The following is a 25,847-nucleotide window of genomic DNA, read 5'->3' as shown; positions in this document are numbered from 1 at the left end:
GCCGACCTGCAGGTGTGGAAGTCTCGCACAGAGAAGGTCAGGGACAGGCCACCCAGGCGGGCACTCCGGGCCCCGAGCCGGTGACGCGCAGGGTGCGGGGGGCCGCGCAGTGCCGGGAGCCGCGGTGGGGTCGGCGGCCGGCTGCCTCCGCAGGGCTGCCTATTTAGGGCAGGGCGGCTGCGGGAGCGACCGGGGCTGCGCTTATGGCTGCCCTGGGGGATGAGGTGCTGGACGGTTACATGTACCCGGCGTGCGTCCCCTACTCGTACCCGTACCCCTACCCGCCCGCCGCCAAGAGCAAGGGCGCGGCGGGCGGGGGTGGCTGGCGGCACCGGGGCGGGGGCTACGCTCCCGCGTCCTCCTCCTCGTCGTCGTCCTCTGCCGGGGCGGCCACGTCGTCTTTCCCGGGCTGCGGGCAGCTGACGGCCGCAGAGTACTTCGACAGCTACCAGCGGGCGCAGCTCATGGCCCTCCTGTCGCAGGTGAGCCCGGGCCTGGGCCCGCGGCCCCGCAGGGCCAGCAGCCGGGACGTGGCGGTGCAGGTGAACCCGCGCCGCGACGCCTCGGTGCAGTGCTCGCTGGGGCGGCGCACGCTGCTGCGCCGGGCCCGCGACTCCGCTCCCCTGGCCGGCCCTGGCCTCGAGGGAGCGGCGGGTGCGGGCGGCGGCGGCTCGGCGTCCCCGCAGCCGGCGCGCCGGGGCCCCGAGCAGGGCAGCCCCCCGAGCGGCGCCCCGCGGCCCGTGCGCTTCCCGCGCACGGTCGCCGTGTACTCGCCCGTGGCCTCCCGCCGCCTCACCACCTTCCTGGAAGGGGCCGACGGCCCGGCGGGGGGGCCGAGGCCCGCGGTGCCGGAAGGAGAGCGAAGGCCGCCGCCTCCGAGGCCCCGAGGCCCCGAGGAGGGAGAGGGGTCGCTGACGAAGGCGCCCCAACGGCCGCGGTCCGAGGAGGAGGAGGGGGACGAAGACGAGGCCCAGGCCGCGGTGCGGACGAGCCGGGAGCCGCCGGTCGCCGGGCCGGGGTTGCCGCCGCGGGACACAGGGGCGGGCGAGGGAGCCCGGCGGCGCGCGCCCAGGAGCCCGGAGCAGCCCCCGCCGGTGGGGCGGACCGAGGACGCCGCGGCAGAGAGGTCGTCGCCCCGGAGCCCCGAGCAGGCCAAGGAGCGGCCGCGCTTCCAGGTGAGGCCCAGGCGGTCACGGGACCGGACGGGCGCGGGGGAGCCCCGGGCGTGTGCTCGCCTTGCGCCCCTCGCCCCTGCCCCGTGGCCGCGCGGCACGCGTGGAGGCGCCGGCTTGCCTAGAGGCGGGCCGCGTCTGGGTGCCTCTTCGCAGCCGGTGACAGCGGCAGGGCGTCGTCCTTTCCGCACAGCGGAGTTCAGCGAGTGCAGCCTCGTTGGCGGCGATTGTAAAACCGGCCCCACAGGTTGGCGGGGGGCGGACACCCTGATAACACTGCTCTCCCGAGCGTATTTACTGTTTAAAACAAAAACCCTGACTGTGGACGCGTAGTCGGGTGTTGAGTCCTCATTTGGATGCTCTACGAGGGGTACCGAGCAGAACATCCTAAGCGGAACTTGGTGGCAGGAGAGTCGTTTCCCGAGGGCCCCACTCACTTAACTGAATTCAGTGTGGCAAGAAGCCCTAACCGTCAGTTACTGGGGTCCTGGGCCGCTCTCCCCTGATTCTTGCCCGAATTTCCCAAGCTCCTCCTGGAAGCTAGAGCTCTTCACGTGCCTCCCTTGGGATCTTTCCTCGCTCCTAGAAAGTACCCTTACTCGGAAACTGAACATTGCTACAACATTGGGGCCGTTGTGTCTTGCTGCCTGAGCGCGGCAGGCGTGGTGGGCCGGGCCACACCAGGCGAATCTAAGGGGCTGGAGTGGTGCGGGGCAGTGGTAAGGCAGGGAACTGGAAAGGCAGAGGTAGTAGGAGCACTGGAGGCCTCCTTTGGGGTTTCTCCCACAGTCAGCCCAGGGCTGTGGGGGGCAGGGGGAGAGAGGGGGAGGGAGACAAGTTCGACAGAGGCTATGTGTAATTTAAACCATGTGTGTGATCTTACCTCCTAACTTTCCCGGACCTATGTTTGCTCACCTACGCGATTGCTCTAGAATTGGCAGGAACTCTGGAGAGCACTTAAAGGCCTAACTCCAAACACCTGTTTCTCACGCGGAGGGGGAGAAGAGAAGTTTAAGAATGAGAGAGTTTACTTTAGTTCATGTTAAAGATAAATTCTGGTTTATCGGCAACTTAGGTTCCTAGCACTGTTGGAGATTGAAGAACCCAGCGAATCTGGAACATAAACTTTTTAGGTTCCACTTCCTTACATGCTTGACTAAACCATTAGGTCACCTAATTACGACATTGTGAAGACTAATGGGCAAACCTTGAGCCCACTTTCCTCCATGATCTGGAATGAGGTTGCAATTTTAAGTAGCAAATCGGTCCTTCCCAGCTTGTGAAATGGAGGCTAATTCAAATATCCTGTGAGTTAAACCCTGGTGTCTTTTCGTTCAGTTCTTAGAGCAGAAGTATGGCTACTATCACTGCAAGGACTGCAACATCCGGTGGGAAAGTGCCTACGTGTGGTGTGTGCAGGGCACCAACAAGGTAGGAAACACTGTGGAAGGGGCATCTTTTTGACCTAAGTGTCAAGAGGGTTTTGCTCTCTTTGCTTCTTTGCTCTCTCCTCTCTCCTCACAGGTTTACTTCAAGCAGTTTTGCAGAACTTGTCAGAAGTCTTATAACCCTTACCGAGTGGAGGATATCACCTGTCAGGTAAGTACTCACATTTTTGTGTCTGAACTGGGTAGCTGGGAGAGGGTCTTGAATGTATCCTGGGAGAGGCTAGGTGCCTAGTGACCTGGGTTTTGACAGCTTTTCACTGGGGATTGTGGAAGTAGTAGGCAACCGGGAAATAGGGCCTTAGGGGTTTCGTTTTCTTCTGTCCTTGCGAGGCTTGGTCATGTTAACCTCTTCAGACGCTGTCCCCTCTCCTGCAACGTGGACGAATGTTTGTCTTACCTGGTGCTCAGTCTAATGTGAGAAAGCAAGTCAAAAACCCAGAAGAACTTTCTACTGCCCTGAGGCTGCCTGTTTTACCCAAGGGAATGCTTTATATGGAGCACATCCCGCAGTCAAGATACTAGTATAAGCGTGGGGTTGGAAAGTTCAGTCTTGCCTGAATGCTCGCGAAGGGAGGGTGATTTGTTTTAGAGTAAATTTAAGCTGCCCACCTTTATGGGGATAATGAGTAACATTGCTGGTTTACTTTTAACTAAGCACTGCACTGTGCTAAGGGGGTTAGATAGTCTAAGGAAAGAGGTGACTAAACTTAAGAGCTAAATGGTCTGTAGGTCTTATTTTTTAAAAGATTTTATTTGAGAGAGAGTGTGGGAGAGCATGAGCGGTAGGGGGAGGGGAGGCAGAGGGAGAAGCAGACATCCCGCACAGCAGGGAGCTGGTTGTGGGGTTCATCCCAGGACCCTAAGATCGTGACTGTTAGCACACTGTAGTGGAGCCTGATGTGTCCGTTGACCCAGCCTAATCCCTGAACTTCCCTCAAGTCGGATGTTGGGAGCCTTTCCCGCTAGGGTAGGAAGAGAGAACCCAAGTGTGGAAAACAGTTCCGACTCCCTTAGGTGAGGGCAGAGTAGGGTCAGGTTCTAAAGTCGGATGCCTCCCCCAACCCTCCCCCGCTCCCAGCTCAGGGGTTGCTGCTTTGCTTTTGGGGTGAGCTTCAGGTCCTTTGCGGCAGGTGCGTGTGCAGGGAGGCAGGTCAGCCAGCGATGCTAGCGGGAGCCACAGCGTGTGCCTTGTAGCCAGCCTCACCCTTAGCTTTCCTTGTCCGACTCCTCTCCCCCGCGGGTTTCTTCTCCACCCTTCAAGTGCAGAAAGAGATGTTCTTCTAATTGTTTCAAAAGAAACTTCCCAAGTCTGAACCGAATCTCGTGCAACAGTGGCTGCCTGGTTAAGCACCCTCTATTCCTAGCCCGTCCTTGTTGGAAGGGGTGCAGCAAGGTTAGCACGGAGCCTTGCTTGAGTGCACTCAGTAAGTCTTGGAATGGACTAGAAAAAGAACTTCGAAGTTGGAGGCAGTCCCCACAGGCTTATCTTGTGTGTGCTTCTCACTTTGGTTTTTCAGAGTTGTAAGCAGACTAGATGCTCCTGCAGTGTAAAACTCCGCCACGTTGACCCCACAAGGCCCCATCGTCAAGATTTGTGTGGGAGATGCAAAGGCAAACGCCTGTCCTGTGACAGCACTTTCAGCTTCAAATATATCATTTAAATAAATGTAAAACAAAACCCCAAAAACCACAGTCCTACTTGAACGTGAGCTAATGCAGCAGACAAGTTAGCTTTCTTTCATGCTCCTTTCTGCCTCTCCCTTCTCAATATACTGCAGGAAAGGCTGTATTTTGACAAAGCCTTCAAATAAAAGTATTGCAAAAACAAATTGCATAAGATTTTTTTTAAGTTTAGGAGCGCTTCCCTGCTAACAGTCTGCACTTGTCACTTGGTTAGGGGGCCTCACAAGTATGCGGTTTGCTGCTCACGTGTGGCTCCGGGGCTGAGGCTTCTAAGCAAGATAGGGATTGAATGAAAAGCCACCTAACCATTAGAAGAACATTCTTTTGGGCGAATTGGAGGCAGAACCCAGCCTTGATGTACGAGGGGAGTTAGGGTTCCGCCTCTGGGTTGCCCGCGGCGGCTGGCGAGCTGTGGCTGGCGGCTGGGGACGGGGTGCAGGTGGGGACTGGAACAGGATGGCTAAGGGCAGCTTCTTTAAGCTGTTAACTTCATCAACTGGACTTCAGGTGCTAATTAAAAATAGGCCTCCTAACCGCACTTAAAGATTTCAAGTTCGTTAACAGACTGCTTTAGGCTGGGTTTTTGTCTTGTAGTTCTATAACTGCAAACTGACATAGGAATTCTCATCCCATCTGCGCCTCCTCACTTCCTGCATGATTGCCAGGAAAATACCAAGGCCCTGCTCCCAGAGCACTCCTGGTTGGGGTGGCATGTTGTCTAGAGCCTCGGGACTTTAATGGTATCAGCTGAGGGGTATTGGTTTAATGGCTACAGAAACGTCACAACTGGAAGCAGGTGCTGATTATGCCTCCTTCCAGTTTTCTAATCCTCCCATTTAACCCTTACAACCTTAGGGTAGTATACAGAGAGGTCCGTTTTAACATCTTGGATGCATGGGTGTAGACAAATGTAAGGAATAAAGAAACTAAAATGAACTTGAGGTCTCTAGAATGCTCAGAGCCAGGGGAAGTCCCCTCTGCATCCACATGAACCAGGGAAGGTGCTTGCAGAAACAGATTCCGAGGCCCCTACCCCTTTGGAATCACTGTCCCGGGGAGAAGCATTTTAACAAGCACCCTGGGTGTTGCTTATGGAATGGAGGTGTGGAAAACTACCACTTGAGTCAGCCTTGCACTTCGGAAACACAGATGTGGCCTCCACCCTCCCGGAGCTTCCAGTGTGGTGGGTAGATGGCCATTATTTTCTGCATTAGAAAAAGGTAACGTGGAGTTTGTCATGTAGTATGAAAGAGCTTCTTAGGTGCCTATAATAGGGGATCAGATTTAGGGAGGTCAGGGAAGTCTTGCCTGAAAAATGACACTTGGGCTGACCTGAAGTGTGGGTGAACTGAATTAGGTGAAGAGGGGAAGGAAAAACTTTTCAGACCCAAGGTAGCATGTGCAAAGGCCCAGTGGTAGAGCAAACCAGAAGGAAACCAAAGTAGTTGAACTCTGGAGGACAGCAATGGGCATGATGGCAAATGACACTGGTAGGCCTAGGCTGGGAGGACTACTTAGACTTTTCTCAGGACTGGTCTTATCTGAATTCACTGAAAGGTTTTAAAGCTATGGTAGGACACTAACAGATTTATCTTCAAAAAGAAATAATCACTGTGGATGTCTATAAACCAGTAAGGAGATGTGCAAAGATCAGATAAGATGGTGGTAAGGACCAAAGAGATGAATGACAACTCGAGGTGGGGGGGAAGGTGATGTTCTAACAAACACCTGTTCCTACGGGTTTGGTTGAAGGTAGGGACAGGGAAAGGAAACTTATTTGACTCATGGCGTGCGAGTGCACTCAGTAAACACTTGAGTGAGTGAGGGAACAATAGAAACATACTGTTAGGGAGTCCTAAGTCTATTAATATGGGTAGTTAGATCATTCTTTAAACTTAAGAGCTTGCCATTCCTATTCCTAAGAGAGCAGCTAACCTATCTTACAGTTGAGGAAAGCAAGGATCAAAGCAGATTTTACTTAGTGTGCGTTGGACACAGTGGCACAAAAACATCTTTGTTATAAAGTTGTGATAACATTCTAGCAATTCGCACTGTCAAAAACTGTGTACAATGTATGTGTGTGTGTGTATCTATATATTTAACAAGAGAGACCTGGACTAGAAGGAAATACCCCATGATACTGTTATCTCTGGGTGTCCAGTAATTCTAGTTTTCTTTACATTTCCTACATTTGCTAAGGTGACAGTGGATTACTTTGAAAAAATTTTTAAATGCCATGAAGTAAAATTATAATTACGTTGATTGATTCTAATATCTTTTCATTTAGATTATGCTGGCATGGTGTACGAGCAGCTCTCTTAGACCTAAATGAGGAAACCTTACTCTGGCTTTGGTGAGTTTGTTCCAAGAGAATGTTTATGGTAGTTTGTGGGTTGTACACCCTCTATTTTATATAACTAAAAGTAGAAAATATTTTCTAAATTGTGGAAAAAAACAAAACAACTTTTGGCTTCCAGTTCTAGAAGCAGAATGAAAAAACTGCGAGATCTCCCTTCTCGGTGTTATTTTACAAGCTTACTATTTACAAAACGATCAACTTAGTGGGCAAAAGAAAAAGGTATGAGCACAAACAGCTCTGTTTGGAACTACACAGGGTGCTTAATAAATTAAGCATCTGGTATATTTTGTTAAATGCAAACTTTGGATTCAGAGGAGCAAACTAGTGTAGGTTTTAGGAAAACTCAGTTGCAAAAGGATAATCCTAATGACTGTTTGCCTTTTACTTTCTATAGGTGTATTCATCTTATTACTTTATTAATCAACTTAGCTATATAAACATGCAAAGGAAATTTCAACTGTTCAAAGATTTGGTTTGGGTAATTAGTCAACCTAATCTGTTCTCAACTGTTCTCCCCCTTTTCGGGAAAGTATGTTTCAGAATGAGGATAATATTTGAAATGTATTTGCGTGATGCACACTATAATCATTCATCCTTAAAATACAACACAAACCAACAGCTACAATGCTTTTTATTTTAACAAAAAGGATATAAGGAGGGTGAGAAAATAGGGGACGGTAAGATAGGATGTAAAGTGTGGGGTGTCTCTGGACACCATCCCTTTCTTCCTGCCCCACACCCAAAAGTTATTAAATAATTTAAAGGACACCATTTACAGTACCAGAACACCATTAAAATAATCGTGTGTGTGTGTGTTTTATCAGGGTCAGAAAATACAGTGATTATGAATGTGCCGTGACCAGTTATGGATTTTACAGGTAACATAACTCTAGTCAGCAGTCCAACGGCGTGCACAGTGCCTTCAATTAATGCACTTGAGCATAATTACATTTCTGGCAGGGTCCACACCCCCAAGAAAAGGCAAAGCTAAGCATTTCATTTCTACATTCTAAACTCTGGAATGACAGAGCCCAGTTTGAAAGAAAGTCACAGTGGATAAGAGATGCCTATAAAAAATACAAGGTGTTCCTTTCAAATCAGAGGAATTGTGGGACTACATTCATTTCTTTTACAAAATGCTATTTAAAAAAGGACAGAGAATCCAGTTCATGTTATGCTACAGACTTCGACAGGAGTCAGTATATTGCATGTTTTGGTAGTCAGTCTTCAGGCTTGCTTTCATTTTCCCCCATAGCCCCAGGTTCCTTTTGGGTGAACCACGTGAGTCCTGAATACACATGGGAAAATGTGTTTGCATCTCTCCTCTTGAATTTTCTGCAGACCTTGGAGCCCGCAGGTCATGTACTCTACCATCAGTGACCACACTCTTTTCTTTAGCTTTGTGCACCTGTTCTTGTCTAACAGTGCATTGCACCAATATACAATACTGGTTTTAATCTATACAGTTTGTATAATTATGGAGTAAAATAAGTTAACTTTTCTAATGAGAATAGCTGACGGGCAGCATACATCTTTATTTTACATTTTAAAGTCTCTGCAGGCGTCTACTTTGGTTAGTTATCAACAATCGTCACGTAAGCACTGATCAGAGAACTGAGCAGCATTCCAATAACATTAACAGATATATTATTTCTTTTCAAAATACCGGGAAAGCCCAGCTTTAAAATATTATTAAAATGTTCTAACATTTACACACTATGAAGAGTTAGATCTAATAAAATAAAATTTCTTCAAAAATAATCTTGCAGTGCTCTTTGAGGCATGCTCTGACACGTTATCACCAAACATCCATACCTTGAAAATAGGACTATCACATACTCACACATCCCAGCTCACGCACACATGATCCCTTACACAGACTAAAAAACAAAACACCCACGCCCTTATCCCACGTGTTGAAAAAAATCAATGGTTTTTGCAAACAAGTCTGTATATCTATCCGACTGAAGGTTCTTCATGTAGATGATTAAGCATCAACTCCAGAGTATGTTGTGGGTGCTGGAAATCCACGCAGCTTTGCAGGTCTTCAGCTAAAATGAACGAGCCTGGATTTTAGCCTCATGTCACCTGCTTTCCAATGTCTCAGTATTAGAGGCCATTATTGCAAAGTCTGAGAATTCTCTTCTTTCTCCAGAAAGTAATGGATTCGTATGCATCACTTTTAGCCCTTTTCTTTTCACATAGGTTAATTAAAAAAATTCCTTCTTCATACAGTTAATTGTGGGAGGTACTGGCAGCTGGTAGATTTCTTTTCAGATCTTTGATTTTGATGTTCTTTATCTTGATAGAAGTTGGACGTGAGTTACACTCGAGTTGTGGATGCTGCCAGGGGAAGTTACCCAGGAACTGCAAGGGTTCATAAAAGGTGCCTGTTAATAATCTTTGTCATCCTCACTTGTGTTTCTTCCCTAAAGGCCTGAAGTTTCTCAGAATCCAGTGCTCACCAAATTTCCCATTGGTTTGGCCTGTGCTAAAAGTTGGTATGACTGCACCACGCGTAGAGATTCTCTTATTTCTAGATTAAGTTCCATCAGCTTGTAGTTGGCTTCCGACATGTCCAGGTCAGAGCCTATAACTGCGAAGCTTCCTGTCTGGCCCAGTGTCTGATGATGGAAATATATGTGTAACAGCGTCTGCACGGGGTCATCTTCGCAACTGCCGAAGATATCATTGGGCCAGAGAGATCTGAAATACACAATATTTTTAAGTCCTGAGACTCAAGTAATTATTAAAACTAGCTACATTTTAAATGAATACCTTTAACAAAATGTCCTTGCGAATCATCGAGGATCTGTTTTAATATTTGAGCAAATAGATTACCCAAAGTATTGGGGTGAACAAAGTCTAAAATTGCTGTCATTTCAGTGATAACTGTAGAAAATACCAAAGTCATGCTTTCATGAAGACATGATACTGAAACATGAAATCAAAAGCCCAAACCCAGTCATTGTAAAATCCCAGTCTAGGTGGACAGGGTATGAAATCCCTTCACATTTTACCTGAAAGCTTTTACTTGTGCGACAGCTGATATAAATTCCTTATTTTTCAAAGTTTCAATTAAAGAATGAATGGCAGTTTCTATAGTAGTTTGTGCAGCTTTGGAAATGTCAATTTCTTCATTTTCTGACGCAGACTCTGCTTCTTTGAGGATATTTTCCAGTTGGGCAAGTTCCTCAGACATGTTGATGACCTAAAACAAAAATACTTTAAAAGGATCTATTTGTATATTAAGTAACAAAAAGGGCATTTAATTGGCTGTAAAGATATATCCGATGATAGGAGTAGCTTCTCTTAAAGATTTGCAAATGTTAAACTTGGCAGTTAGTATTTCAAGTTCTGGATTCAGTAGACTACCAAACAGTCGTGTTTAAATACACTTGATAAGGTAACAGGTGATAGGGGCGCCTGGGTGACTCAGTTCGTGGAGCATGTCACTCTTGATCTCGGGGTAGTGAGTTTGAGCCCCACATTGGGCACAGAGGTTACTTAAGAAAAAAAATAACAAGTTATAATAAAATGTTATGACAGATGTAATAAAACTGGTTGCAACCAATGTTTATATTGGTTTTAACAAGTGATATTACATCTTGGATAGTAAAAATCATTCACTGTTATGGGGGTGGTCATGAATTTTTTTTGACAGCAAAGGAAAGTCTTTATATTTTAAAAGATTATTGACCTAGCACTTTTTATATAAACCAGTATGTATTTTTTAAATTGATTTAGCCATTTAACAAAAGTGAAAGCATTTCCTGTTTCAGTACCAGCTTTGACAAGGGGGTAAAAAGACTAAAGTCACTACCTTTGAACCTATTCATTACATGATTTCCAACATTCAAAGTGTTTTTGACATGTTGATTCTTGCGTGCGTCACTAGAACTACAAAAATATATGGACAAGATGTTAAGGGGTTTCATAATTTAACTGTGTCTTTATTCAGCTGATGTTACAGATGATCTGTTGCTGCTGCTGTGACCTTTAAGGTCTTGAACCTTTCAAGACCACTGGCTATCTGCTGTTTTATTTACTGACAGGTCCCGAAATAGCACATCGTTTCTAAAAAGACAGACAATTCTGGAAAAAAAGGATTAAGTGACTTTTGACAAAAGCTCTCCTGCAAGGAATATATGTATTATATTTTAATATTCCAGAATCAGTGATTCCTACTCGAACTGAATATTTACCTCTGCTTCATTTTTTATTGTATTGACTTGGCTGATCAGTTTGCAGTAGGCTTGGAACAGAAGCAGCAACTGAAAATGCAGTTTGTATAACCTTCGGCAGAGCTCCAGTTCCTAGAAGTAAGTAAATAACACTGCGTTAAATTCAGATGCCCCTCGTCCGTGATGTCTGATTAGACAGTACATTTCCAATAAAAATTTATAAGTAATTATGTTAAAAATTGGCATTTATTTCTCTGTAGTAAGCAAGTTAATATAGTGTGAAGCCGATGAAAGATGCTTTGAAGACTGGGATTAAAATACAAATTTAAAGATTGTTGGTTACATAATTCATTTAGTGAGAGGCACATTTTCACAGACAATTTTTCGGCAGGCAATATATAGAATGCTTTAAAAAGGATTCACTTTAACTTAAAATTCATAATGGAAAAAAATGTACAAATGCGTATACTTTTGCCCCCATTGAGATGTATATCTCGCTGCATTTATCAACAAATGTTTGATAAAGCAAAGTCAAATTGGATTACCTCTTACCTAAAAATGAGTTCATTTTTCTAAAAAAAAACCCCAAAACGTTGTAATCTCATTGAAATGAGACCACGAAATTAACATATGCACTTTTGATTTTTAAAATTAAGTTTAAAATGTTAGTTTATAAAAAAAAAGGTGACTGCTAGTTGTACATATCAGAAAATCTCCTCTTTAGAGGACCAACATTTCATGGATTAGGGCTATGCGGACTGAAGCACACTCTTCAAGTAGTCCATGACAAAACATTGCTAGGTCACAAATGGCAAATGAAGATCAGTTTGTCTGACATGGATAAGTCTATAAATTAAGACAGGTCACTTACTGCTAGAATTTCCATTTGCTAAGCAAGAAGGTGATCGGGTCACAAAAATACAAAGGAAGAAAAAGACCAAGAATTAGTGTAAGAAATCATTTTAACTAGGGTCACAGATGTCCCAGGCAAACTGAAGAACATTTAATTGCATCCAAAAGAAAAATTTGATATTTCCAGAATAAAACTTTTTATACACTTACTGTAACAATCGGGGTGTTTTAAACTCTTTGCCAAATAACAAAATTACATTTAGGCTATAATTTCTTTCCTGTGTGAAAGCTACACAGGACAAAATTGAACTAATGTGATCTAGGGAAACTTGGCTAGTATAAGTGATCTTCTAAGAAAAAAAGCAAATGTCATAAAATTTCCATCAGTAAGGTGGAAAATTTCTGATTAGAAAATAAGAAATGAATTACTGTTTTTAGAAACGAACTGGCTTATACTCTTATAAATACCCATGAGAAGATTATCTTTGGTGTGGGTCTTGGCTTCCTACCCTTACTAATTAGGTCCTATGTTGCCATAATTGGTGCTGAGTCAGAACATAAAATATCAAAAGCAGATGTGTGCTTTAAAATGCATTCCAAAAATGCAATTTAGTGAGCTTCAGAAGTTCAGCCCAACTAGGTTTGAGTCAAATGAGATATGTATGTAAAATACATAGCAAAACATCTAGTTTAAGGACTATTTAAAAATTATTACGTTAAAATATCTATAGCCACTTGGACCTAGTCTCTAGTCCATTCTAGAGAAGAATGATTTCTAATTAAAATAGCAATTGCTATACGTAAATATTGCTTCTAAAAGTCCCTTTGAAGTCTGATTTTCTAAATAGTGTCCTCTGAAGGACTGTTTGTTTATATAACATTTATTCCTATCAATTTAGAAGGGATTTGCTAAGCAAAGGTGAACTTTAGCTCCATTCTGGTTCCTTATAAATTACGTGGGTAGTCATTCAGTGAATATTGGTTGAGCATAATCCAATGTCAAACATATTAGCATATCTAAATTTGAGGTTCTACTTTTTACAGTTTTATATGGAAACTAACAACCATTTGAGTTTCAAATACTTTTTCTCACTTCTATTAGCATAAATAATGGAACTGGCTCTATCCGCATACACTCACAGCGTCTACTTTGGGATGTAACAGAAAAGAAATGACGGGGCGCCTGGGTGGCTCAGTCAGTTGAGCATCTGACTCTTGATTTCAGTTGAGGTCATGATTTCAGGGTCGTGAGATCAAGCCCTGCGTTGGGCTCCACGCTGTGCAGGGAGTCTGCTTAAGAGTCTCTCTCCCTCTCCCCTTCCCCTGCTCACTCTCTCTCTCAAATCTTTATGATCACAACTGTAGGAGATAACACAAATGTAATTAATTGTGTTGCTCTGAATTACCAGAAATTACTGTAAATATGCCAACTTTCCAGATTTAAAGTTCTTGATTTTTAAGTATATTGAAATTGGCAGGTGTATTTTTTTCATTTATTTAAAAATAATTATTAGGCAAAAGAATTCTGGTACATAGGGACAGATACTAGTCATGTTGTATAACAAGTGTCCCCAATCTCAAGGAGCAGAATATAAAAGGAGAGCAAGATATAAATGAAATTCTTAAGCGTACAGTTTTCAGTTTTCACTTAGTAGAAGGCCTTGAGCTGTATTAACTGACTTAGACTCTTGGGGGTGGAACTCGCTTTCTTCAAGGCAGAGGGATGTAAGAAATCACTTCGTCTAATCATCACCTACTAATTTATGTAGAAAAAAAGCAGTTTATATTACATGCTCAAGCCATGCAGTTACATAATGGCAAAGATAAAACCAGAGGCTCCAAATCTAGTTGAGGGTTAATTCCTTTTTTCCCCTTGTTTCTTTCTTTACACAGGTGATTTGACCATTTCCTTGAAACACAGTGCAGGACTTGGAGTCAGCCTGCCCAGATTTGAATCTTAATTCTAACTCTTTTCTCACTGATTTTAGACTCATTGGCTTCTCTGAGCCTCAGCTTCCTCATCTGCAAAATGGGGATAATAAAGGCATCTATTAGACATAGTTGTAAGGACAGAGATACGAATGTGAATGCATACTGTTATTTTCTCAACATTTCAGTTTTTTTTAAAACTTATTTTTATTATAGTAGTACAGTAACTTTTATAGTGACTAGAAATGCTTAACAGTATAACCAATGTTGGAAAAGACTAGAATTCTGATGTCAATGCAGAAGTTGTTAATTTTAATTGATAACTGCATCTTCCCCATAGGAAGATATATTCCTATTAGAATAATCTGTAGGGCTTAATTTATCCTCATTTAATGTGTTATATACATGTATATGTTACTCTTATTTTCACTGACTTTTAGACTATAAAAAAGTTAGAATTTATCCAGAGTTGCACCTTTAGAAAGGCTAACATGAATGTCTATAACGTGACTCTTAGGTTTGCTTTCCTAGCCAGACAATTTATCCACAGAATGCTAAGGCAGAAGAAAAATTTCTCGAAGAGGCATATGCAGCAAGTACAGTCTAACTTGGACTGTCCAGATATCCATCACGCTTATCTGCTGAATGTTATTAAGCTTCAGTCACAAGCTGGTCGTTCATTTTTATTAAAGTGGATTTTTCATTACTAAGCCAATATTTCATTGAACCTAACTTTGACAAAGATTGTTCTGATAACAAAAATGAAAAGTGTTATAAATTTTATTTCTAGGATTATCAAACAGGGACATTTGAACACACACATCATTTTACCTGATCTAGAATTATAGCAAAACTAAGACGAGGAGACTTACCTGTGCATCTGTGTTTATCCTATACAGGTCTTCTTTGGCACCAAATGTCCTCTTACAGTTGTCTAACCACTAAAGAAATAAGTAACCGTAAATTGTAACATAGCGATTGTACAATGCACAATGAAACGTAATAAAACAGCCTGTGTGTATAAAATCACTTTAAAAGTTGGCTTCAATCTCCACTTGACCCTAATTATTTATACGCACCAAACCAGAGCAGGGGGATCCTGTCAATACAATGAGACGCTCACGCCGTAACGCTTTAGACTCACGGACACAACAAACAGTCGGCCCGTCTAGAGACTTGCGGTGCTCCGTTTCAGTCAAGAGTGTTCTTGCTTTTGCAGATTTTATTGGAAATCTTCACAACCTATACCTGACCTTTGGCTAATGTAAGATGGGGAAATAAAAGATGTGCTTCCCTCTGGAAGCACAATTTAATAAAGGCAACTTCAAATTAGCCAGCTCTGTGTGCTTATCAGAAGTGCAATTCTCAGAAGACTGGTGTCCGTTTTAATTAGTGAAACAGAAACCAAAATCCATTTTAAATCTTGTTTTTACTTCTTTTCCTTTTACTTCCTTTTGGACAGTAATGAATGACAAACATGTTATCTTCAAAGAATATTGGATATAGAAGCCACATGTGTTTTTTTCCCCTTATCCACGGGCTAGTCCCAAAGTTGGGTATTTATTTAAGGTATCTTTTCTTTGGCCAAATAAAAATAAAATAACAGTATTGTAGTTTAGTGGGGAAAAATGTTGGGAGTCCTGGAATGTCCGAGTTGAAGTAAAAGCTAAGAGCCTGCAAGGGAAGCACCTAGGTTTCGACAGTTTGATGTTAATGTCTGTTCTTTTTACTTCCTAGTTCTTTATGTGTGTGCTAGATTAAATAAAACTAATATATATAGGAAATCATTAAGACTTTGAGAAAAACTACTTGCTACATGAAGTATACTCTCTGAAAATATCTCAGTACTACTAGGCATTTAAAACATTCAACTGGAGCTTAACGTTCTACATGCAAAGAATGAAAATTAGGCATCTCAGTTATTTCAAAACAATTCTTTGACCTTATGTTGCTTTTATTCCAGTCCCTTAGACCGTAGAGACCCTTAGGCTTTTGCTTGACAGCATCTCCGAGGAAACATGTTAAGCTTTCCTGGTGAGCTACAGCTGCTGGCAGCCATTGTCAAAAGCCATCCAGCAGATTTCTTTATGCCGGCAACATTCGGCTGAAATCTACTGTGGAATGCATGTGTTAGCATTTATTCATACAGAATGTTAAAATGTGTATACACCTAATCATCCTCACTAATCCAGTCCAATTTGTCCAAGTATACTAATAAATTAGAAAAAATTGAATATTTTTTCTACTCTATGCCCAGTGATACAGCATTTTGGGAGCTTTATTCAATAAATTATTTACGATTTTTTTTTTTTTTTAAACTCTGTTAAAAGACAAGTCCCAAGCCTCTAGTCCCATGGCTGCATACTGACCTGAACGGTACAGGTCCACACTACTCCAGCCAGTGTATACAAGACACAGTGGTTTGTGTATAGAATGTCTTCCAGTTCACAACCAGTCTCCCTGCCATTACTGTTTCTTTACTCAAGGCTCAAGTGAAGGTTAAAATTGAACGGGAGAGGTTCAGCTTCCAGGCATGACGGAGCAGCTTGTATGATGCCAGTCCTCCAAGGACAACTACAGAAGCCGAATACCGTCCCCCAGGACTGAGGGAGTTAGACCAAAGCACTGAAAGGGAGCCCCGTGTAGATCCCAGTGTTTACTCCAGGGGATCTGCTTACTCAAAGCTTTGATTGTTCCTCAGGCAGAGAAGCTGAACAGATAGCGGTGGCCTGGGGGTGTGGCCCACAGTATCACTGAGCTGGAAAAACAGGGTCATCAAAGGTAGGGCAGGTATCGAGGGCCAGGCTGCTGGAGGAAAGGGGACTACAGAGAAGAGACCCAACTGCATGCAGGTTCCCTCGGGACACTGCCGCTCCAGCCTTTAACCCGGGCCGGAGGAGAGGCTAGAAAACCGAGCAGCAGCATCTGGGACACTAAAAACATAAGCAGAGATTTCTGGTCTCCTGGTGTTGAAAAGAAGAACTTTTCATTTCCTGCAAGGGTGGCAGGGGTCCTGATGCATACCCCAGGCTTTCACTCATGACGCTCAGGAGACTCAAGGAATAACAGAAGAATGTCTTAACTATAATACTATAATAGTAAAAGCTATCAGAGGGAAAAACTGAGTAACAAGAAATACTTGGTTCACAGACCAAGACAAGAAAGGAGAAAAAAAAGTAACGAAGAATGGATGGGTGGCTCAACTGGTTAAGCGTCTGCCTTCGGCTCAGGTCATGATCCCAGGGTCCTGGGATCGAGCCCTGCCTTGGGCTCCCCACTCAGTGGAAGCCTGCTTCTCTCTCTGCCTGCTGCTCCCCCCTGCTTGTGTGTGTGCGCTCTCTCTCTCTGTCAAATAAAGTCTTTAAAAAAAAAACAAAACAAAGAACAGATGGGACAATAGTGAGACGGTAGCTCAGAATCATTTTTCTCCCCCATACAAATATTTAATTGATTCAATACAACTTACTGAAAAGAACCACTGCATTACAATAGCACATTTGCTATAAATTACATGCATATATATGTCATATATATACACATATGTATATGTATATATACATGCATATGTATATATATGACATATATAGGTCATTGGATTTTCTATTATATTACATTGGTCTATTTTTCTATTCTTAAGCCAATATACTCTTGAATTTTTTAATTAAGTCTCACTGGCTGGAAGTTTAACACTGTTGTTGAGACTTTGTTGTTCTTCATTGACAAGGTTTGGAAGGCTATTTCTGTGAAGGACAGAGTAAAGATTTTAGGCACTGCAAACCATTTATTCTCTGTTTCAACTATTTTAACTATGTTGCAGTGCAAAAAATAGCCATAGACTATGTAAACAAATATGATTACTATGTTCCAAAAAAACCTTTATTTACAAAAACATGCAGTGGGCCAGATATGACCTACGGGCTGTCGTTTGCTGACCTGTGTTCAAGCAGGTCGTTTGCCCTATAATTAGCTATTTGTATGTCCATATATATTGCAGAGTTAGCTGCCAATGTCTATGAATAGTCACTCTGAGATTTTGAGTCTCCTGACTCATGAACAAGGTATAGTCTTTAATTTGTTGAGATGGCATTTAATTTCTCTCAGTAATATTCGGAGTTTTCTGTGTGGAGGTGCGGCACATCCTAAACTAGATTTACTTGTAGGCGTTTGGTGTTTTCCTATTATAAATGGTATCTATTGCTGTATCACTAACCTCTCTAAAAATGGCTTAAAACAACAAGACTAATCTGCGTTGCCTGGGAGTTTCTTCCGGTCTTGCCTACTCATGAGTCCACAGTCATCTGATGAGTTGACAGGGGCTAGAAATTCTAAGTTGGCCTCACTTAAATGCCTGGCATACTAGCTGTCAGCTGGGTGCCTCCATTCTCCTCGACATGGCCTCTAGTTCTCCAGTAGGCTAAGGGTCAAATTAGTTTTCCAGAGTTTATCCCAATTTACACTTGGACTGGCATGATGGCAAGCGCAGAAGCTGCAAAAGGCCTACGTGCTAACTCAGAAATTGCACAGCATTGTTTCTGAATTTGATTGGTCAGGAAAAGACAAGGATATCTCAGACTTAAGAGATAGGGAACTAGACTCCATCCGTTGATGGAAGGAACAGCAAAGCCCAGTTATAAAAGGGTGTGCACAGAGAGAGGCATGATTTATCAAGGTCATTAATTGTAGCAATCTATCACAGCTTCTACAGTAGGCAAATATTTCTGAAGACACAAAAGGCACTAACCATAATGGAAAAGAGATGGATAACTTGGACTTAATTAAAATTAAAAACTTGTGTTCATCAAAGGGTGCTATTAAGATAGTGAAAATGCTAGCCACAGAGAAGGGAAAAAATTTATAATACATATACCCAGTAAAAGGCTTGTGTTTAAAATAAAGAACTCCTACAAACCAATAAGAGAGCCATAAATAACCCATTTATAAAAATGGGCAAGATACTTGAAGGCACAGTTCAAAAAATACCTAAATGAAAATATCTATTTGAGTAGGTACTCAAACAAGTCATCAGGGGAAATGCACAATATCATAAAATATTGCACACACACCAGAATGACTAAAATTTTAAAAGCTGGAAATACCAAGTGGTGGCAAAGATATGAAGCAACAGTAACTCTTGTACACACTTCTGCAGGGATTATAAACTGATAGAGCATCTTTTAGAAAAGTTCATGGCAGAATCTACTAGAGTTGAACATATGCACGCCCCATGACCCAGCAATTCTACTCCTAGATACACAACAGATACGTGAGCACAGGTATATAAAGACACGCACAAGAATGTCCATGGCAGTGTGGTGTCAGTCACCCAAAGTCAATGGCAGCCCGGAAGCAGTGATCCTCCTTTGACCGATCGTTAGAAGGTCAACAGTAGCCTGACGCTGCGTCGCAAGGCTACATCATTCACCTCTCCATCTCTTCCTGAAGTCACTGTATCACCCCACATCATCACAAGAAGGGAGAGTCCAGTACAATAACATATTTTGAGAGAAAAAGAGACCACCTTCACATAACCTCTGTTACAGCCTATTGTTACAATTGTTCCATTTTATTATTATTGCTAATCTTTTACTGAGCCTACTTTATAAACTTCCTCATGGACAGGAAAAAACACAGTATAAATAGGGTTCTGGTACTATCTATGGTTGCGGGCACCCACTGGGGCTCTTGCAATGTATCCCCCCCAGATAAGGGGGACGACTCTATTTGTAAGATGACCAGATCCTGCCCGATACTTTCCCAATGCTCTTCCCTCTTTACCAATCTGTCATTATTCTTTCCGCCCAAATGTAAGATCCCCTCCTCCCATAGAAAAGGAGAAAGCCTTAATGTATTTTCTCATACCATATTCTTTCCCTGAAGGAATCCCCCAATCTAAAATTACCATCTGTCAAGGCCTAACGTCTGATCTCCAGTCCATGAGGTTTTCCTAATAGCCCAGCGTGACCTCTCTTTGGAAATCACAGTGTATAGCATCAGGTCTATTAGACCGGTACAGTTTTGTGAAGTCTCTTCCACTGCCAGGACTTTCATTTATAGCTATAAACTGACACTTTACTTTTGTTACTAATTATTCATATACAGTGTTTATGCTTTATATTCTTACCTAGTATATTAAGGGAGTAGGAGCCAGATTTTATACTTTTGATAGGCCTTTACGTGTGATAAAAATTTTTTTTAAAGTATATAAAATTAGTTTCAGGTGTAGAATTTAGTGATTCATCACTGATTTACAACACCTGGTGCTCATCACAACAAGGGCACTCCTTAATCCCCATCACCTGTTTAGCCCCACCTCCCCTCCCCCCCAGCAACCCTCAGTTTGTTCTCTATAATTAGGAGTCTGTTTCTTGGTTTGCCCTATGTTCATTTGTTTTGTTTCTTGCATTCCACGTATGAGTGAAATCGTATGGTATCTTTCTTTCTCTGACTGATTTTGGTTAGCGTCATACCCTCTAGTTCCAGCTATGTCGTTGCAAATGGCAGGATTTCATTCTTTTTGATGGCTGAGGGATATTCCAAAAATTATGGAACGCTTCACGAATTTTCGTGTCATCCTTGCGCAGGGCCCAAGCTAATCTCCTCTCTATTCCAATTTTAGTAGAAGAGCTGCCGGAGCGAGCACGACATGGCAGATATTTAACACTAAGCAGTGAAAGCTCCGTCTATTCTAGGAGAAAAAAATGCCTACTATACATCGCTTGTGTGAAAAGGAGAAAACATTTTTCAGTTTTTCTGCCCCTGCTCATTGAAAGCCTTTCCTCTCCGGGAGCGGGACTAGTGTTGCTTTGCAGCGCCAGGTGGGAGCCGAAGGAGCATTTCCTCGCAAGTACGGTCCACCAGCGACATGTCCCTCCCTCCCTTTGCCCACATACACATCCCAGGGAAGAGGTCCGGGCGTCGTCACAGGTCACACACTTTCTAGATCACGTCAGCGCCGTGCCTCCTGGGAGAACGGACGCTCTTATCTCCCCGTGTGCGCCGGTGACAGCTGCGTAGACTGTATAAAGCTACGGCTTTCCAAGTGTTCTTAAGCTCTTAGAGGGCTGACTTCTAAAAGCCAAAGATAGGCATTCACTGGACAGAGTTCAGAGGAGGCCCCGCGTTTCTCAGGAAAACCCGGAGGCAAGTGCGAAGAGGTCCTCTTTTCTCTCTTGGCGATTCTGCTGCCAAGTTAACATTTCTAGTGCCAAAAGCAAGCTGTTTTTTTCACATGGTAAAACGAGACTGACCTGCTCAGCTGCTTCCCGCTTGGCATTGTATGTATCCAGGTGTTCTTGCAACTCCAAAACGCTGAACTTGAGTGTTTCCAGCAAACCACATGACATCAGCTGTCAAATCAGAAACATTGATCAGGTTATCATTTTTTTAAAATATTTTATTTATTTGAGAGAGAGTGAGAGAGAGAGTGTGAGAGAGCACGCGCAAGAACGGGGGGTGGGGGGAGAGGGAGAAGCAGCCTCCCTGCTGAGCAGGGAGCCCAATGTGGGGCTCGATCCCAGGACCCCAGGGTCACGACCTGAGCCCAACTGATGGAGCCAGCCAGGTATCCCCAGGTAATCATTTCTGATCACAGTCATGAGGCTGGCAACTTTTGGGTCCTGGAATTTCTGTTAGTTGGTTTCTGGCCCAACCTAGTGCCAGCGTCCCTCTACTGCACTCTGTCCCATACTAGGGTTGACCTTTCACTGAAACAGAGTATGAATGCAGTGGGATTTCAGGGACGCCAGCAAGGACAAGCGTGCCTTCAAATGCTTTCAAGAACTGCCTTAGGTGAGAAATGGCATGCAGACTAGTATATACCTTAAAGTAACACCCTTGAAGTTACTTAAACCTTAATTTTCTAAATATCTTTTTTTTTTTTTTTTCTTGAGAGAGGAAGAGGGAGATAATCTTCAGCAGGCTCCATGTCCAGTGTGGAGTCCAAGGCGGGGCTTGATCTCACCACCCTGAGAGATCATGACCTGAGCTGGAATCAAGAGTCAGATGTTTAACCGACTGACCCATCCAGGCGCCCCTCTCTAAATATCTTAATACATAATCTATGAGTATGTTTGGAAACAAAATGGGAAGACTGAGCTCTGGGTTCTTCATGGGGGTAGGTCTAGCCCTCTCCTACCCACTTTTATTCAAGAATCAGGAAAGAAGTACCCATGACCAGAGTAGGACCCTCTAGCTTCCCCATCTAGGACTCTGTGAAGGGTAGGGACAGTGAGGGCTCAGAATCAGAAACAGTCACAAGTCACTGCATATAATACACTGGAATTATATTTTGCTGGATATTTTTAGTCAAATTGAAAATATAAACCTTTACATTTCAAAATTCCAAACTGCCTTAAAAAAAAAAAGACCATTTACTGATTGGTGCCATTCAAATTTAGTCTTTATAATAAGCCTTCACAAAACACTTACTGTTTCAGCATCCACAAAGACTGTTGGGCATTCTGAACACATCATCATCACTTCCAGTGAACTTTTAAATTTGGTACCAATGCGCTGCAGACTCTCACCAAGAAAGCTGACTGCCTCATTAGTTATATCTCCAAACCTTCTTTGAATTGTCTATGGAGAAAGCATTAAAAATTTTTAGTGTTTCATAAGGAGGCCTCTTTTCATCTTTAAGAAACATAATTTATAATTAGGGCAAACTTTGCTTTTAAAATTATTATTGTAGTGATATATAGAATTCTAATAACTGGTCTATAAATCCATGTTTTTAGGCGCTTCTTTAGGAAATGTTAATTAAAAAAAAATGATCAGAAATTTACAAAATTGTACTACTAAAAAAATACTGATTCATGCCATTCATCTCCCCATTCCTGAGATTTTTTCATTAGGAGAGATAGAAGGAATACATGCTGTACATCACTGGAAATAAAGTCCTTATATGTCTGAAGAATTAGCTCCTCTGAAGTTCTACCAGAAAGAAACTTGCAGTAAATGCAGTTTACTGTGCTTGGCTATGGGCTGCCATCTGATTTAATTAAAGTCATAAAAATGCATTAAGGGTACTATCTTCTCAAAACTCAAGAATACTCATTAACATAAAGTAGATAGTGCCTCACCCATAATGAGCACTCAATGACTTAGACTAATTATCAATAGTATAATTACACAAATAGTTAATGGGTTCCCACATGTGTATGTGTAGCACTGTTGGGTATCATTATGATTTAATAATAATAAAAGCATGAGCTACAGTCTCAAGCATCAGGAAACAAAATACCATTGGAAAGAATAAAGCACCTAAAAAGGAAACCAAGTGGCAGTGCAAACGTACAGAATAAAAGAAAGGAATGCTGTGGTTCATGAGCGCTAAACAACTTCCAGGAGGAAGAGACTGGGGGTTGGAGGGGCTGGAAAAGCTCCACTGAGGATATGTACTTAGCTCAGTCTTCCAAGATGGACAGCATCTGCTGAGGTCGAGAGGAAAAGTGGTAGGTAGTTCAGAGCATAAAGACCGAACTGGCATTTCTCTGTGCCTTAGCTTCCCTGGCCACAGAATGCCAGAAATACATCTACATTTCATAGGTCTGTTCTAGGAATTAAATAATGTAAAGCATTTAAGCACAATGCCTGTAGTGAGCACTCAATACAGGTGAGCTCATATTATTATTTCTACTACTGGAAGCAATCTCAGCTAAAATTTTTGAGGTGTGTGGAGACACAGCCAATTAATTTAGTACCAAATTATAAACTGTTTTATGATAGTGACTGTAAACCTTTTGAAGGCAGGGACCATGCTTTATATTTGTTTGGCATCCTGGATGGTGCCCACCCTACTTCAGAAAATTATCAGATGTTGTGTTCATGTTTTTAGTTGTCTGAAGGGAGATAACTGTACTAGTCATTGCATAAATTATCAGCTGTACTACAGTATCACAATATAAATTTAAATAATATCACTATCTTTGGGAAATTTTTTTAAAAGATTTATTTATTTTAGAGAGTGGGGGAAGAGGGGTTCCCTCTAAAAGGGAGGGAGAGAGAAACCCAAGGCAGACTCAGCTCTGAGTGTGGAGTCCAACATGGGGCTTGATCTCACGACTCTAACACCATAACTTGAGCCGAAACCAAGAGCTGGACGCTCAACGGACTTCGCCACCCAGCAGCCCCAGGAGGAAAAAGAAATTTAAAGAACATCAGGGGAAAGATTAAAATTTGAGACACTAAGAAAAATAATAATAGAAAATATAATTTGAAAATAAATGAAAGAAAATAGAATGTGAGATACTAATTTTAGATTAAAAAAAAAGCCCATAACTTTATCAGGTAACTGTTAATATAAATTCAGAACACTTTAAACCTCACGGACCTGAAACAGCCTGGAAAACACATGGAAAGTAAACACCGCACAGGACCCGTCAGTGTCAGACAGCATCTGGTTGACATGGCAGCGCCAGGCTTCTTCCTCGTCGTCACACGCTACTGGCTGAAAAGCAGCTATGATGGCAGAAAGAAATGGTGATGGTAGAGGTGACGTCTGGACTTCCGGGAAGCCATCTTGCTCTTCTTCATCTTGACTGTTAATACAAATATCACAGTAATCATAATGCTATCTTAAAATAGTCGTCCAACATATTTTTATTCAAATTTACTCATTGATTTAGAAAGCGTACAACAACCTAAACTTTATAACAAAGTACAAATAAGCAGATTTCTGTGTTCTTTCTACTTAGCATCTTTGGAATTAGAAATTTACTTTCAAGCAACCACCTTAAAACAAGCCAAGTCCTATAATATGCCAGTGCCATGCAATAATTTCAGCAACTTCTGAGAATAACTCAGATTAGAATGCTTTTATTTTTAATGATCAATTTTGGAGGCTTTTAAATTGAACAGGTCCAAGTAGATGATGATAACATGTCAAGCGTTCTGGCTATTGACTTTTGGGTCAGGGGCTAGCTTAGCTGCTTTATAGGACTGTTTCAGTCCATTTTCACAGCAACTCTGAAGGTTAGGCTCATATGACCTCAGTTTACCTTGAAGGAACAAAAAGTTCAGTGACATTAAATACTGTGCCTAGGTTATTGGGTAGGAAATGCAGGCAGAATTTGAACCCAAGACTATGGGTCCACATCCAAGGTTATAAGCCTCAACACACACTGGCAGTTCAGCTATTTCATGAGTATATGCTATATGCCTTGCGGTGTGTAACAGATCATGGACTCAAAGAAAAATAAGAGTTGGCCATCTCTTCTGAGGAATTATAATCCCAGCAAGTCAGGTAATATAAACAAAAACAACAATGAAAAGAGAGGAAGATCTGTCTGGGGTAGACATTCTATAAAGAAATGTGTAACTCTGGGTCGTAAAGATGAAGAGGTGTTTGAGTCAGACACTCCATAAAGAAAGTGTTACTCAAGGCCTAATTGTGTGTTTCATGTGACAAAGTAGCTCTATAAGGCTTTACAGAAATTATGGAGCAATTCATATGGAACGGATCTGAGTAAAGATGGCGGAAAAGATCAAAATAAAACAGACATCTGAAGTGAAAACTTTGCTATACCTCAAAAAAGTGTATTTTTACAATGTCACTGTGGTGATTGATTTTAACAAAATGTATTTCCTGTTAGCTTGGGTGGCTATCCCTCTGTACTTAGTAGGGATGCACTACTCTAGTTCATCTTCCATATTTGGCCGAAGTCCATTATTTGGCTTCAACCTTCTAGAAAGCCCAATAGTTGACTATCTGCCTCCACATCATTTCTGGCATCCCTGGCTTTGTGTACGGTGAACGAAGGAGTGATTGCAGAGGTTTCTGCCGTCCAAATCGGTCATATCAACAAGGTGTGTCGCCAAGGTGGTTAATACCTGAAATTGCACTTTCAAACACAGGAATATATTCTAGATACTGAGGAGTGAAAATTTCCTTCTGTGTTGTGTATGTTAAAACTCTATTATCACTTGAGGGGGCACCTGACTGGCTCAGCTGGAGGAGCCCGCAACTCTCGATCTCGGGGTTGTGAGTTCAAGCCCCACGTTGGGTGTAGAGCTTACTTTAAAACACACACGCACAACACACACACACGCACCCCTATTATCACTTGAAATACAAATGAATGGTTTTTATTTTAAGAGTGAAACTCTGAAATATTTGATGATTACTAAATATTAATATTTGTATAAAAATAATTATCAAGAAGCTTGAAATTACTGAATGGGGAAATAGATACACAGATAGTGCATGAAGCTAGATACCTTT

At 42.4% G+C, this 25,847-nt stretch overlaps 2 protein-coding genes and 1 non-coding gene across 15 annotated transcripts in view; 1 reads left to right on the top strand and 2 right to left on the bottom strand.

Annotated features, from left to right (window-relative positions):
- Positions 1–118: 118 nt before the first annotated feature.
- ZAR1 (zygote arrest 1) lies at positions 119–7,144 on the top strand. 2 transcript variants are annotated; one of them, XM_087864152.1, is made up of 4 exons: positions 119–1,175; positions 2,511–2,603; positions 2,697–2,771; positions 6,591–7,144. In XM_087864152.1, the coding sequence occupies exons 1-4, from the start codon at positions 204–206 to the stop codon at positions 6,633–6,635; spliced, it is 1,185 nt and encodes a 394-aa protein (XP_087720278.1). In that variant the 5' UTR covers positions 119–203; the 3' UTR covers positions 6,636–7,144. The 2 variants fall into 2 exon arrangements, with proteins under 2 accessions (XP_087720278.1, XP_045671939.2); XM_045815983.2 differs by lacking the exon at positions 6,591–7,144 and adding an exon at positions 4,138–4,470.
- A 132-nt stretch (positions 7,145–7,276) lies between these two features.
- FRYL (FRY like transcription coactivator) overlaps positions 7,277–25,847 on the bottom strand; it is a 249,123-nt gene continuing 230,552 nt past the window's right edge. For 10 of the 12 annotated variants that reach the window (XM_087864148.1, XM_087864149.1, XM_087864146.1 and 7 more), the window contains 8 exons: positions 23,958–24,165; positions 22,055–22,204; positions 20,875–20,973; positions 14,500–14,568; positions 11,718–11,735; positions 10,868–10,978; positions 9,683–9,873; positions 7,277–9,368 (listed from right to left, as the gene is read on the bottom strand). In XM_087864148.1, coding sequence (XP_087720274.1) covers positions 9,110–9,368; positions 9,683–9,873; positions 10,868–10,978; positions 11,718–11,735; positions 14,500–14,568; positions 20,875–20,973; positions 22,055–22,204; positions 23,958–24,165 — 1,105 coding nt within the window. In that variant the 3' untranslated portion in view covers positions 7,277–9,109. The remainder of the gene's footprint in view (positions 9,369–9,682; positions 9,874–10,867; positions 10,979–11,717; positions 11,736–14,499; positions 14,569–20,874; positions 20,974–22,054; positions 22,205–23,957; positions 24,166–25,847) is intronic. The other 2 variants (XM_087864142.1, XM_087864145.1) reach the window with 1 other exon arrangement.
- Positions 20,164–20,267, bottom strand: LOC123804114 (U6 spliceosomal RNA). Its single transcript, XR_006783079.1, has one exon. It is a non-coding gene; the product is annotated as a U6 spliceosomal RNA (small nuclear RNA).

This window comes from Ursus americanus, chromosome 8, assembly GCF_024610735.1.
Source record: "Ursus americanus isolate L20-20 chromosome 8, mUrsAme1.1.p, whole genome shotgun sequence".
Lineage (NCBI taxonomy): Eukaryota > Metazoa > Chordata > Mammalia > Carnivora > Ursidae > Ursus > Ursus americanus.
Note: the sequence above shows the minus strand (reverse complement) of the source record. Positions and strands in the feature narration are given on the sequence as shown.